Below are 15,164 nucleotides of genomic sequence, written 5' to 3'. Positions count from 1 at the left end.
TACGCCATTCTCCTGCCTCAGCCTCCCGAGTAGCTGGGACTACAGGCGCCCGCCACCTCGCCCGGCTAGTTTTTTTTTTGTATTTTTAGTAGAGACGGGGAAAAGTTGTTTTTAAAAGCGCCATGGCTTATGCCCATAATCCTAGCACTTTGGGAAGCCAAGGCAGAAGGACTGCCTGAGCCCAGGAGTTCAAGACTAGTCTGGGCAAGATGGCGAAAACCCCGTCTCTACAAAAATAATAAATAAATAAATAAAATGGACTCTGCACGCAAATAGACTATGGAGAGAGGAAACAGGGAGATCAGTCAGAAGGATGATGAAAATAGTCAAGGCAGGACTTGAAGGTTTGGGCTAGAGTGGAAGTCTTGGCTGACTGATGAGAAGTTAGGTATCAGGTATATTGTGAATACAAAGCAGACAACACATTTGAAGGATTCGATATAATATATGAGAAAAAGGACAATTAAGGATACCTTCTAAGTGTTCTGCTTTAACACCTAGGCAAATGATAATGTGGTGTGTTACTCAGATGAAGAAATTTGAAGAATAAAAGGATTGGTAGGGGGAAGGACATCCAAATTTCTGATTAGGATGTGTGAAATTTGAGTTGCATGTTACACATCCAAGTAGAGATACTGGATATTCATGTCTAGAACTCAAGGAAAAATTCAAGGCTAAAGATACAAATTTGGGAAGAAATCACTTAGGAGTAGAGAATATATAAGAGGGCTGAACCTGCAACATTCCAGCATTACAGGTCAGGAAGGAAATGAAAAGCCAAAAAAACAAATGAAAGAAGCCCATGAGGAAGGTAGAAAACTAGAAGTTAACGGGATTCTGGAAGCCAAATAAAGAAAGTCTTTGAAGAGAAGAGTGTTATCAACTATGTCAAGTATTGCTATGTTAAACAAAATGATGTTTGAGGCCTAGTCACTGGATTTGATAAGGTGGAGGATTGGCCACTGGATTTGATATGACCTTGAGGAAGGTGGTTTCAGTGGAGTGGGATCAAAAGCCTGATAAGGACAGGTTAAAGAAAGCATAGGAAATAAGGAAGTGGATTCAGTGAGTAAAGGCAAAATGTTGTGAGGAGTTTTTCTATCTAGTAAAGTCACAATAGAAAGTTGTGTTTAAGAACGTGGGTTTTGGCTGGGCATGGTGGCTCACGCCTGTAATCCCAGCACTGTGGGAGGCCGAGGCAGGCATATCACAAGGTCAAGAGATAGAGACCATCCTGGCCAACATGGTGAAACCCCATCTCTACTAAAAAATATGAAAATTAGCTTGGCGTGGCGACACATGCCTGTAGTCCCAGTTACTTGGGAGGCTGAAGCAGGAGAATTGCTCGAACCCAGGAGGTGGAGGCTTCAGTGAGCCGAGATTGCGCCACTGCACTCCAGCCTGGCGACAGTGCGAGACTCCGTCTCAAAAAAAAAAAAGAAAAAAAGAAAAAAAAAACCCTGAGTTTTGCGGGAGAGGGGATGGGGAAAAAAGAACCTAGGTTTTGGAAAAAGAAGAATACATATTCATATTACTTGTATAGACATAGAATGGAAGTTTCTCTGGGAAGAAATGCAAGACACTACTAACACTAGTTGCCTCTAGAAGGAAAAATGCGTAGCTTGTGGGGGGACATAAGTGGAAAAAGGAGGTTTGATCTTACATCCTTTTGTACATCTGGATTTCCTTTGTTTTTTTTTTTGAGACGAAGTCTTGCTCTGTCGCCCAGGCTGGGGTGCAGTGGCCAGATCTCAGCTCACTGCAAGCTCCGCCTCCCGGGTTTACGCCATTCTCCTGCCTCAGCCTCCGGAGTAGCTGGGACTACAGGCACCCGCCACCTCGCCTGGCTAGTTTTTTGTATTTTTTAGTAGAGACGGGGTTTCACCGGGTTAGCCAGGATGGTCTCGATCTCCTGACCTCGTGATCCGCCCGTCTCGGCCTCCCAAAGTGCTGGGATTACAGGCTTGAGCCACCGCGCCCGGCCTACATCTGGATTTCCTACTAGTCCATATATAACCTATTCAAATAAATGGAACATTAAATGTTTAAAACAGGCTTTGGAATTAAAGTAGATCTAGGTTTGCACCTCTACTTTGGCACTTACAATTATGTGACTTTGTAAAGTTGCTTAGCCTCTCTAAGCCTCATAAAATGAATAAAATAGTAGTACACCTATCATAAATCAAAATAGCATGCTTAGCTATTTTGTTTGACTCCTACTAAGTACTATTTATTTTTATAAATCTTCTCTTTTAAGCTTGTTTCCTGAAAGTGGGGATAATATTATGTTTCCCAAAGACGTGATGGTTAAATGAAATTAAACAAGATAGAAAGTGTTCAGGCCAGGCGCGGTGGCTCAAGCCTGTAATCCCAGCACTTTGGGAGGCCGAGACAGGCGGATCACGAGGTCAGGAGATCGAGACCATCCTGGCTAACATGGTGAAACCCCGTCTCTACTAAAAATACAAAAAAACTAGCCAGGCGAGGTGGCGGGTGCCTGTAGTCCCAGCTACTCCGGAGGCTGAGGCAGGAGAATGGCGTAAACCCGGGAGGCGGAGCTTGCAGTGAGCTGAGATCTGGCCACTGCACTCCAGTCCGGGCGACAGAGCGAGACTCCGCCTCAAAAAAAAAAAAAAAAAAAAGAAAGTGTTCAATCCTAGCATTTGCTATTACCGATGCCATTATTGTCATCATTACATACGAATACTCTGATGAATTAATAAACTGTCCCAATGAGGTATTCATGGATGGGCTGCTTGTTGCAAACCTGGCTTCTTCGGTACCACTTGCAGGTCCTATATGCCTCAATAACTCAAAGCAAAGTCAGCTAACTAATGTAACAATAAATGGTTGAGAACCTATTATGTGCATTTGGCTAGAGCTTGTATAAATAGAAAAACATTATACTACGCCTGCTCTTAAAGCGCTCAGATCACGCAGGATAGGTAATCAAATGATTACCACATAATTACTATTCAATGAGAGAAATAATAATAGAAATATGGAAAAATGCTATGGAAGTAAGGTTATGGTACCATCTAGTAAGAATGATGGCAACAACCCCAGGGTTCAAGACGAAAAAAACCTTTTATAAAGCATTATGGTAAAAGGGTCCTTTTGCCAGTAACATCCCTCCTTTTGCCTGGCTACTACTTCCTTCTCTGGCCTTGGTGTAGATACCAATTCTTCTGGTAGGCCTCAGTTGAGACATCAATTCTGGCAAGCCAATCCCTGAACCCCTAAGACTGGGTGTCCCTCCTAGATGCTCCCGTCTGTGCTTACCCCACTCTGGAGTACTAAGTACATTAATGGAATTGACTTCACTTTCCAGCCTTTCCAACTAGTTTGGTAGTCTAGTCTTGAGAGCATAGACTATTCTCGTCCTCATATTCCCAAAACATAATTCAGCGCCTGGGACACAATGTTTATTGACTAATAAATAAATGAATTAAACTTCGGCAAGTATTTTAAGTCTTCTCTACCTCCACTGACATATATTCTAAAGAAAAAACAACCTGTTCTAAAGGGCATATGGAGGATAAAGAAGGCCAGGTTCTGGTCTATGTATTCTAGTATCAGAGTCCAGGGCCAACTGACCAACAATTTCAATGAGATATGCCAGGATCACCCCATCCCGGAGATCCTGTCGCAGGTCCTGCACAGGCTTCACTGCTGGCCTCTTCTTCAGTTGTGAATTCACCCAGGCCACATAGGCCTGCAGCTGTTGCTGGAAAATAAAAGACAGAAGTAAGGGAAAGGTGGCATATTAATCTCAGCCCTTACCTCACACCCTCTGAGGAAGCATTTGTGACGGGGGTATGATAAACAACTTACATCCAGAAGCAGGATACATTTTTGAGGAAAGAAAGAAGAAAGATTATATCATGGTCAGACACAGAGCATGTTCACAAATTCTCTAGTTTTATACTAATCTCCAGGGATAAGCTAACCTCAGACTTGGGTGGCACTGCAGACACACATAAGCAGATGAGTCTTTCAATGACTATGACTCCTGCTTTCCTCAAGTTTTGCTCTGTTGATCAGGGATGAGGGCTTGGCCCAGAACCACAGCCAGTTTTCAGGTATATTCACGACTGTCAACAACCCGCCACACTTCTCAGAAACAATCACTCGTGCCATATGCATAACGGACTGTGATACTCATACGAACCGCTCTTGGGCAACCAGGAATAAACAATAAACCATGCTCAGAACTGCCTCTCCCATAGCTGCTTTCTTCAAAATGAGACTTAAGTGAAATCATCTCATAGTCAACCCAAGATTTATTCTCCTGAGCCAATAATCCTAGGATTGCTACAGAGTTAGTTTTAATCCATGCTTTATATTGTCAAAGAGGATCTGGTTACCGAAAACCTACACAAAGAAGGAAAAAGAAAGGCTATAGTGAGCAATGTTCCTGAAGACTAAGAGGTATTTTCATTTACTTTTAGACAAAGCTAGGGCCCAGTATTATCAGAAACTGGTCAGGCATCTAGGTAGCGACATACAACTCATTCCAACCCTTGGACAACCTTACATATTACATTTTGTCCATGAAACAGAACTTGTATTCAGATGTTTATGCTGATTATTTGGTCAAAAGATGGGCACTAATATCAAAATATCACACAAACAATGTCATAGTCTAAGTAGCAGTTCTGATTGGTTTCTTTGCAGCCCAGGACCCTGAGCCTAAAATTTAAGTTCAAGGGCTAATTGTATCAAATTATAATTTGGTTAAAATACAGTTGATTCCTAAGTCCCAAGTACTTCCTTAATGAAATAATGTTGGAAATTACTCACTGGCTGCTTCCTGAACATAAATTAAATCTTCATTATTTTCTCTCTGTGTCAATTTGTGAGAATAAATAACATCCTTTGGAAGACAGTACTAAGACAACAATCTATCAGCCACTGACAAACTGTAGGAAGTGCAATGATCAGGAGGAGGTAGGAGGAGGAATCTAATATTTATTGAGTACCTATCATGAACTAAACACAATTTTTGGTGTTTGACCCATGTTTTAATTAGCGAATGTACATGGGCCAGGGCCTGACATAAAACTGACGCTTACTAAATGGTCATTATTTTTGTCATCTTCATCTAATTCAATTCTCAGAAAAACAAACTACACTAGAGTTAGCATTATCTCCATTTTATGGATGAGGTTCAGAGAGGTTATGTAACTTCTCTAATGTCCCCATAGCTAGGACATAGCAGACATGGTATTAAAACCCAGTAATGTTGTCCCTGCATTTACCAAGGGCCTCTTGCTACCCAACTTACTCCACAGAACAGAAATGGCTGCACCTTCTGCCTCACATGGGCCAGACACCCATCACCAGGGACCAGATGAGATCTGTGATGCTCCAAGGTCTGCTCCCATTGTGCAGTCAAAGCACTGCCTGAAGCAGACCAGGCAAAGCGCACCTCAGAGTGAACCACTCTGGTCTGAGGGAAAGCAGTTAAGTCCAGAAAAGACACTAAGGTGACAGGTGGGATTTGATTACCTGGCTTTTATATAAAACTCCTAACTGATTTCCCTGTATCTATTATCATTCTCAACCCACCCTCCATACATTCTTGCTTAAAATCTGTTACTGGTTTCCAGTTATTCTCAAAGATAAAATCCAATTGCCATTCAAGCTCATCACGTGCTAGCCTTCACCTGTTCTCCAGCTTCACCCCAGTTCCCCAAATACCCACCAAGCTTCAGCTCATCTGAATTATGTACGGTTCCCCAAATGCACCATGCTTTCCAGCTGCTCCACCTCCTTCTAACTCCTGCCTCTTTTTTTTTTTTTTTTTTTTGAGACGGAGTCTTGCTCTGTCGCTCAGGCTGGAGTGCAGTGACGTGATCTTGGCTCACTGCAACCTCTGCCTTCCAGGTTCAAGCAATTCTCTTGTCTCAGCCTCCCAAGTAGCTGGGACTATAGGCACCTGCCACCACGCCCGGCTAATTTTTGTATTTTTTTTTGAGACGGAGTCTCGCTGTGTCGCCCAGGCTGGAGTGCAGTGGCCGGATCTCAGCTCACTGCAAGCTCTGCCTCCCAAGTTTACGCCATTCTCCTGCCTCAGCCTCCGGAGTAGCTGGGACTACAGGCGCCCGCCACCTCGCCCAGCTAGTTTTCCTGTATTTTTTTAGTAGAGACGGGGTTTCACCGTGTTAGCCAGGATGGTCTCGATCTCCTGACCTCGTGATCCGCCTGTCTCGGCCTCCCAAAGTGCTGGGATTACAGGCTTGAGCCGCTGCGCCCGGCCTAATTTTTGTATTTTTAATAGAGATGGGGTTTCACCATATTGGTCAAGCTGGTCTTGAACTCCTGACCTCAGATGATCCACCCACCTCGGCCTCCCAAAGTGCTGGGATTACAGATGTGAGCCACCGCACCCGGCCAACCTGCCTCTTCTTAAGTCTCAGCTCAAGCATCACTTTTTTCAGAAAGCCTCCCCTGACCTCTCAGATACCTCAGACTCCAATCTCCTTGAAGGCATCCTGTGTCACACAATCGGTTCAACAATAATTTCAGGCACTGTACCCAGTTATGAGGTGACAACAAGCCCCAGCTTGCAGGTTGGTAGAAACGAAGCTATGACGGGGTACATAGGGTGCTAATGAAGTATCAGCCCAACCTGAACCCCAAGCTTCAGAGGGTCTCCTGAAGGAGGAAAAGAAGCAAAGAGGACAGTGAACTCAAAAGAGCTGAGGTCTGAAATATGCTTTATGTGGAGAGTCACAATAGTTCAGAATTATTTGACTCAGAGTAGCAGGTGCTCCACAAATATTTGTTTGACTCAGTTAATCATTTGTCACATTTTATCAGGCCAGTAACTAAGATGACTGCAAAAATTAATTGCGTCGGGGACAAACAAGAACAAGTATTTTTCTTGAGGTCAAGATAATTTCTACTTAAGTAACCTTAGCTTTTTCTTGGCCGTAGCAGTCGTCTCTGATGCAAAACTGATTAGTACTGTTAAGTACTTTTCATGCACATTACTCACAGTCTGGTCTTCCAACAAAAGAGGATTCCACAGCATAAACAATAATAGTCACCACTTTTCTGAACACCTACTTTGTATCAAGAGCTATGCTGGGTTCTTTAAACACGTTTTCTCTAATGCTAATCTGGCAGGGAGATGTTTTTGTATTTATTTTCCTCATTAAAAACAGAGACACAAAATGGTGAAATAACTTGTTCATGGTTACTCAAACAGTAAATCATGAATATGGGATCCAGGTATGACTCCCAAGCCCACGCTCTTTCCACTCTACCACACTGCTGCCTGAACAAATGCACCTCTGAGGCTTAAATGACTTCCCTAGAACTCTCAGGATGTACCTGAGTCTAAACCACTCCCTCCACCACATCCAATGTTTGAACCCCTTGTGTAATAAACTATACTAAGTGACTATCTACTAAAGTGTGCTTCCCAGATCAGTAGCATCGACAACACCTGGGAGCCTGTTAGAAATGCAGAGTCGGCCGGGCGCGGTGGCTCAAGCCTGTAATCCCAGCACTTTGGGAGGCCGAGGCGGGTGGATCACGAGGTCAGGAGATCGAGACCATCCTGGCTAACACGGTGAAACCCCGTCTCTACTAAAAATACAAAAAACTAGCCGGGCGAGGTGGCGGGCGCCTGTAGTCCCAGCTACTCGGAGGCTGAGGCGGGAGAATGGCATGAACCCGGGAGGTGGAGCTTGCAGTGAGCGCGCCACTGCACTCCAGCCTGGGCGACACAGCGAGACTCCGTCTCAAAAAAAAAAAAAAAAATGCAGACTCCTGGGCTCCTCCCCAGCCTACTGAATCAGAGCCTATTATCTCAACAAGCTCTCCTGGTGATTCATATGCACATGAAAATATGAGAAGCACTGATCCAGCCCGCTGTTGCCATACCTGGCTGCACATCAAGGTCACAAGGGAAGTTTTTCATAAGCAGACGTCATCCTAAATCTACCAGTTGTCTCCAGAAGGTAGGAACTCAGAAAGCTTCATCTTCCCAAGCTTTCCCATATGATTCTTGTAAAGCTGACTTGAGTTTTTTCCCAGCTAAACATTCCGGTTCCCTTAACCAAGGGGTTCCCAGCCCCCTTGATTAACAATCAGAATCACCTGGAAAGTTTTTTTAAAACATACTAATGTCTAAGCCCACCATAGACCAGTCAGAATTTCTGAGAGTGGGACCAAGGTATATCAGTATTTCTCAAGTGCTTCTAGTAACATGTGGAGATGTGAGCTAAGGCTAACTATTCCTTACATAAAATAATTTAAAGTATTACCGCTTTTTTCTTTTCCTTTTTCTTTTCTTTTTTTTTTTTTTTGAGACAGAGTTTCACTCTTGTCTCCCAGGCTGGAGTGCAATGGCACAATCTCGGCTCACTGCAACCCCCACCTCCCAGGTTCAAGGGATTCTCCTGCCTCAGCCTCATGAGAAGCTGGGATTATAGGCACCAACCACCACGCCCAGCTAAATTTTGTATTTTTAGTAGAGACGGGGTTTCACCATATTGGCCAGGCTGGTCTCAAACTCCTGACTTCGTGATCCACCATCCTCGGCCTCCCAAAGTGTTAGGATTACAGGCGTGAGTCACTGTGCCCGACCAAAAGTTTTACTGCTTTTCTAAATCTCTCTGAAACCATGACATCTAGAACCTAATAAAATACTCCCTAGATGTAATGAAGACATACAGCTTCTTCATCCAAAATCCTGTATTTCGCTGGGCACAGTGTTTCATGCCTGTAATCCCAGTACTTTGGGAGGATCACATGAGGTCAGGAGTTCAAGACCAGCCTGGCCAAAATGGTGAAACCCTGTCTCTACTAAAAATACAAAAATTAGCCGGGTGTGGTGGTGTGCACTTGTCATCCCAGCTACTTGGGAGGCTGAGGCAGGAGAATCACTTGAGCCTGGGAGGTGGAGGTTGCAGTGAATCGAGATTGCGCCACTGCACTCCAGCCTGGGCGACAGAGTGAGACTCCGTCTCAAAAACAAAACAAAAACAAAAACGAAATGCTGTATTTCTGTTTCTTCTCTTTCCTTCTTCCTTTGGCCAATAGATCACACTGCTGACTTGCACTAAGTCATTCAAAATCCCTAAGTATTATTTTTCATTCTGAAACAATCTTAGACTTAGCAAAAAGGTAGCAAAAATGGTAGAGTTCACCATTACCCAGGTAGCCCAAATTTTTACATCTTATACAAGCACAGTACAGTGATCAAAACAGGAAGCTAATGTTATAGGATCGTTGGATGTCACTCTGCCGGCTGGAAACCTCTGTAGCCAGTGGCGCCTTTGCTTGAGTTTTGCTTGGGCCCACTGGGCCCACTCACCCTAGCAGGCTCGCGCTACCCAGTAGGCTTGGATCCCATGCCTGCCAAGGGCAAGTGGAGTGGCAACGGGTGTGTGAGCAAGTGAACATGGGGTCCAGCCACTGTACACAGCCAGACACACTGTGGTGGGGCAGGCAGCTCCAGGCACTGGCACAGCTGCTGGCTCCCTGCAAGGCTGCAGCTGGACCAGGCATACTGCAAGTAGCTTCCACAGGTGGCACCAGGAAACATGGTGGCACCTGGAAGCTTGGAGACTACAGGAACCACAGAGCCCAAAAGACGGTGTCACAGCCCTGGCTTGGGGAGCTCCTAGGTCTGGGAGCTTCTTCTCTCTGCAGCTCTTCTCTCCTTCTCTGTTCTCTCCTTCTTGTCACCTGCAACATGGTGAGCAAGGGGTATGTTTCAGACCTGTTGGTGTTACAGCTCTTTCAGCCCCACCATTTGGCAGGTCCCAAGTTCCTCCCCCATGTCCAAGAAGAATGAGGTATGCGGATAAGTGGGGGGTAAGGTGAAGAGGAGCTTTATCGAGCGATAGAATAGCTCAGAGGAGACCTGCAGTGGGTAGCTCATCTCCGCAGCCAGGGTGTCCTGATGATTGTTCAGCTCTCAGCAGAGAGAAGACCCTGGAGAGGGTAGCTATTCTCCTCAGCTGGTTTTCCCATCATCTGCTCACCTCTCAGCAGGGAGGAGACCCTGGAGTGGGCAGCTTCTCTCCGCAGGCAGGACGTCCCATCATTTCCCAAGTCAGGTTGAGTCTGGGGTTTGATGGGCTTCAAAGGGGAGGAAGTGCGTACTGATTGGTTCATGGGTGACCATGGGTAGGCCTGGAAAAAGCACCATCAATTCCTACTCCGGCCTGTGGGGCTGGCAGCCTGGCCCCCAGGCTTCAGGTCTCCCTGGTTTGAGGTGCGGTTTCACTGGGAACCCGTCCCTTTCACACAGAAGCCTGTCTGCCTCCTGCCCCTGTTCATGGTGCTGTGCCAAGGGGCACGTGCAGGCCAGCACTGTGCTGCTCTCAGCACCCCCTCAGCCTCCCTCCTGTGCTTTTTGGCACCCAAAGTCCAGAGGGAGCCGAGGCAGCAGGGGGCTGGCATGTCAGTGCTGCCCCAACCCTGTGCACACCCAGCCAGGTTGTGGCAGTGGCTGGGCTTGGCCTCAACTTTGCTCCAAGATCGGAGCGGGTGCAGGGAGTGGGGAAAGGCCAGGCAGCGGGAGCAAGCACTTCCAAGCCTGGCCCCTGAGAGTGCAGCAATGCCTGGGTCCACAGCCGTGGCTTGGGTGGCTGCAGCTGCAGCTGCACCTGAGGGGTTGGGGCTCCTCCTGCCTGCTCTCTGTCCCCAAGAGCACAGGCTTGCCTGGTCCACAATCATGGCTTGGGTGGCTGCGGCTGTGCCCAGGAGGCCGGGACTCCTATCTGCTTCTGGCCCACAAGAAAACAGGGATGCCTGGGTCCACAGCCAGGGCTTCAGTGACTGCAGCTGCACCCAGGAGGGTGGGGCTCCTGCCTGCTTCTGGCCCCCAGACCACAGGGATGCCCAGGTCTGCAGCTGGGTAGCTGCAGCTGCACCCAGAGAACATGAAGCTCCCACCCTGCCAACTCAGAGGGGCCAGGCTTCTGCCTGTCCCTGGCTCCCACAAGCTCTGTGGAGCGTGCTGCCCCGACCACAACTGCCCCACTGCAGCCGGCATCATGGCAACAGCTGTTCCAGATGGACTGCCGCTGCCATCACTGACAAAACACCATTACCTAATCTAGACTTGGTTCAAATTTCACCAACTGTCCCACTAGTGTCCTTTATCTGGTCCAGGATCCCTTCCAAGATCTCACAGTGCAGTGGGCTGCCACGTCTCTTCCATCTCCTCCAAGCTGGAACAGTTGCTCAGTCTTTCTTTGTCTTTCATGATCTTGACAATTTTGAAGAGTGCTGGCCAATTATGTTGTACAATGTCCCACAATTTGGGTTTATCTGAAGTTTTCTCCTAATCAAATTCAGGTTATGGAGTTTTGGCAAGAAAACCACAGAAGTCACATTGTGCTCTTCTCAGCGAACCATACCAAAAGGCACAAGATGCCAATACATCTTGTTATTGAAGTTAACTTCAGTCACTTGGTTAAGGTAGTGTCTGCCACATTTCTCTACTGTAAAGTTGCTCTTTTTCCGTTTGTAATTAAGTATTTGTGGAAAGATGCTTTGAGACTATGAAAATATCCTCTTTCTCATCATTGCTTTTCCTATCCATTTCAAATTTAACATTTATTGATTTTTTCCTGCTAAAATTATTATTACAGTGGTTCCCAAACGATGATTTTCTAATTCTGTCATTCTTCCTACATTTATTGATTGTAATTCCAACTGTGAGGAAGAGCTCTCTCCTCCCCCATTTATTTATTTACATATTTATTTATTTTTTGAGACAGGGTCTCACTCTGTTGCCCAGGTTGGAGTGCAGTGGTACAAACACAGCTCACTGTGCTTTGACTTCCTGGGCTCAAGCGATCCTCTTGCCTTAGCCTCCTTAGTAGCTGGGACTGCAGGCATGCACCACCATGCTCAGCTAATTATTTTATTTTTTTGTATAAACAGAGTCTCACTATGTTGCTCAGGCTGCTCTCAAACTTCTGGGCTCAAGTGATCCTCCCACCTTAGCCTCCCAAAGTGCTGAGATTACAGGCATGAACTCCCATGCCTGGCCCTCTCCCCCATTTATTTATTTTTATCAGTATATCATGGATATTTACTTTATTTTTTATTTCTGCTATTAATCCATTACTGTAATTATTTATTTTAGGTCAGGCATGGTGTCTCAAGCCTATAATCCCAGCACTTTGGGAGGCCAAGGCAGGAGGATCACTTGAGGTCAGGAGTTCGAGATTGGCCTGGCCAACATGGTGAAACCCCATCTCTACTAAAAACACAAAAATTAGCTGGGTATGGTGGTGGCACCTGTAATCCCAACTACTTGGGAGGCTGAGGCAGGAGAATTGCTTGAACCTGGGAGGTGGCAGTTGTAGTGAGCCAAGACTGTGCCATTGCACTCCAGCCTGGGCAACAAGAGTGAAACTCCACCTGAAAAAAAAATTACTATTATTACTATTTACTTTGCTGCTCAAATTGTTCCAGATTTGGCCATTAGAATACCTTCATTCATATTGGTTCCTGTATTATTATCATATGCCCAGGTCATGTTTTAAAATTGTGATTAAAGAAACAAAAAATGTACCATATTAACCAGTTCTAAGTGTAAATTCAGTAGTGTTAAGTATATTCACATTGTTGTGAAACAAATCTATAGACCTTTTTCATACTGCAAAATTGAAAGTGTACCAATTAAGCAACTCTGAATTTCCCCCTCCATTCAGCCCTTGGCAACCACCATTCTACTTTTGGTCTTTATGATTTGACTACTTTAGATACTTCATGTAAGTGGAATCATACAGTATTTGCCTTATGGTGATTGGCTTATTTCAGTTAGCATAATGTCCTCAAGGTTCATTCATGCTGTAGCATGTGACAAGATTTCCTTCCTTTTCAAGGCTGAATAGTTCACTGTGTGTATGTATATATATGCCACATTTTCTTTATCCATCCATTAGTTGATGGACACTTGAGTTGCTTCCACCTCCTGGATGTTGTGAATAATGCAGCTATACAAGTACATAAATATCTCTTCAAGATCTCTTTTTTTTTTTTTTTTGGTCTTTTTTTGAGCTAGAGTCTCACTCTGTCACCCAGGTTGGAATGCAGTGATGTGATCTTGGCTCACTGCAACCTCTACCTCCGGGTTTGAGCAATTCTCCTGCCTCAGCCTCCCGAGTAGCTGGGATTACAGGCATGTACCACCACGCCTGACTAATTTTTGTATTTTTAGTAGAGACGGGGATTCACCATGTTGGCCAGGCTGACCTCGAACTCCTGACCTTAAGTGATCTGCCCGCCTTGGCTTCCCAAAGTGCTGAGACTACAGGCATGAGCCACCACACCTGGCCAAGATCTTGATTTCAATTTTTTTCAATACATACCCAGAAATGGGATTGCTGAATCATATGGCCTGTTCAGCTTTTGAGTACTTACTTTCTTACACTGTAAGATTTTCCAGACTCCTCATCTAGTAGTCTCCCTGCTCCAGCTCTGGATCAGCTATTCCTCTTTCTCTTCCCCCCTCCCTCCCTCCTTTCCTTCTTTCTTTTTTGACAGGGTCTCGCTCTGTTGCCCAGGATGGAGTGCAGTGGCACAACCACAGCTCACTACAGCCTCAGCCTCAACCTCCTGGGCCCAAGCAATACTCCCAACTCAGCCTCCCAAGTAACTGAAACTACAGGTGCACACCACCATGCCTGGATAATTTTTGTATTTTTTGTAGAGATGGTGTTTTGCCATGTTACCCAGGCTGAGCTATTTCTTAAAAGAACTGGTTCCTTTTATTGGAGAATAGTTTTTAGGAAGCAAGATTTGGGTGACAGGTGTGTTCATTGCTATTGAGGTAATATTCTAGGTCCTCTCAGTAGATAAAAGTAGGAAATTTATATATGCATACATACATACCTATATGTACTTATCTTGATAGATATATATGAATGTATGGAATGTATATATATATATGGGGTGTGTTGTGTGTGTATATATATATTTACATACATAATTTATACCATAAATTATATTGATATCTCCTCCAACCCAACACCACAGAGTTCATCCTTTCCTTTCACTTTTCCTTATTTGTGTAACTCCCCTCTCCTGAGAAAACTGACTCTCACTAGCCATAATATATATTTATTTGCTCAGTCCCTGAATACACATAAAATCATTTCAGAATTCCTAACTCATACCTGATGAAAAATAAATGTACTAACTACAATAGAGTATTTGTATAAGGTTGCCCTCAGTATCCATAGAGGACTGGTTCCAGGAACTTCTTTGGATACCAAAATCCATAGATGCTCAACTCTCTGATATAAAATGGCATTGTATTTGCATATAACCTAAGCATATCCTTCTGTATATTTTAAATCATCTCTAGGGTACTTGTAATAGCTAACACAATGTAATGTTATGTAAACAGTTGTTAAGCTGTAATAGTTTAGGACAGGCATCTGGTCCATGGCCTGTTAGGAACCGGGCCACAGAGTGAAGCTTCATCTGTATTTACAGTGGCTCCATTGCTCACATTACCACCTGAGCTCTGCTTCCCATCAGATCAGCGGTGGGATTAGATTCTCATAGGAGTGGGAACCGTATTGTGAACTGTGCATGTGAGGGATCTCGGATGCACCCTCCTTATGAGAATCTAATGACTGATGATCTGTCACTGTCCCCCATTATGCCAAGATAGGACCATCTGGTTGCAGGAAAACAAGCTCAGGGCTCCCACTGATTCTACATTATGGTAAGTTGTATAATTATTTCATTATATATTACAATGTAATAATAATAAAAATAAAGTGCACAATACATGTAATGTGTTTGAATCACCTCAAAACCATCCCCCACCTGGTCCATGGAAAAACTGTCTTCCATGAAACCGGTTCCTGATGCCAGAAAGGTTGGGGACCTCTCGTTTAGGGAATAATGACAAGAAAAAAAGTCTGTACCTACTCAGTAGAGACACAATTCTTTTGTCAAATATTTTTGATCTGCAGTTTGTTGAATCCACAGATGCTGAAGCCATGGATACAGAACCCATGGATAGGGACAGCTACTGTACAATACTTTTTGTCTTTAGCCTTATAGTACACAGCCAAAATACTGCTTCCAAAGTTACTTGGGTTAGTTCTTTCCTTTTCTGCTCCTTCCACTGTGGTTATATTATTTATTTATAATACAGTTAGGTTCAT

General features: G+C 44.7%; 1 protein-coding gene across 2 annotated transcripts in view; it reads right to left on the bottom strand.

Moving 5' to 3' along the window:
* Positions 1-15,164, bottom strand: part of DIXDC1 (DIX domain containing 1) — a 102,100-nt gene that overhangs the window by 59,607 nt on the left and 27,329 nt on the right. For both annotated transcript variants that reach the window (XM_011926727.1, XM_011926725.1), the window contains one exon: positions 3,598-3,727. In XM_011926727.1, coding sequence (XP_011782117.1) covers positions 3,598-3,727 — 130 coding nt within the window. The remainder of the gene's footprint in view (positions 1-3,597; positions 3,728-15,164) is intronic.

This window comes from Colobus angolensis, unplaced genomic scaffold (genome assembly GCF_000951035.1).
Source record: "Colobus angolensis palliatus isolate OR3802 unplaced genomic scaffold, Cang.pa_1.0 Scaffold7, whole genome shotgun sequence".
NCBI classification, from domain to species: domain Eukaryota; kingdom Metazoa; phylum Chordata; class Mammalia; order Primates; family Cercopithecidae; genus Colobus; species Colobus angolensis.
This window is presented reverse-complemented; position numbering and strand designations above follow the sequence as displayed.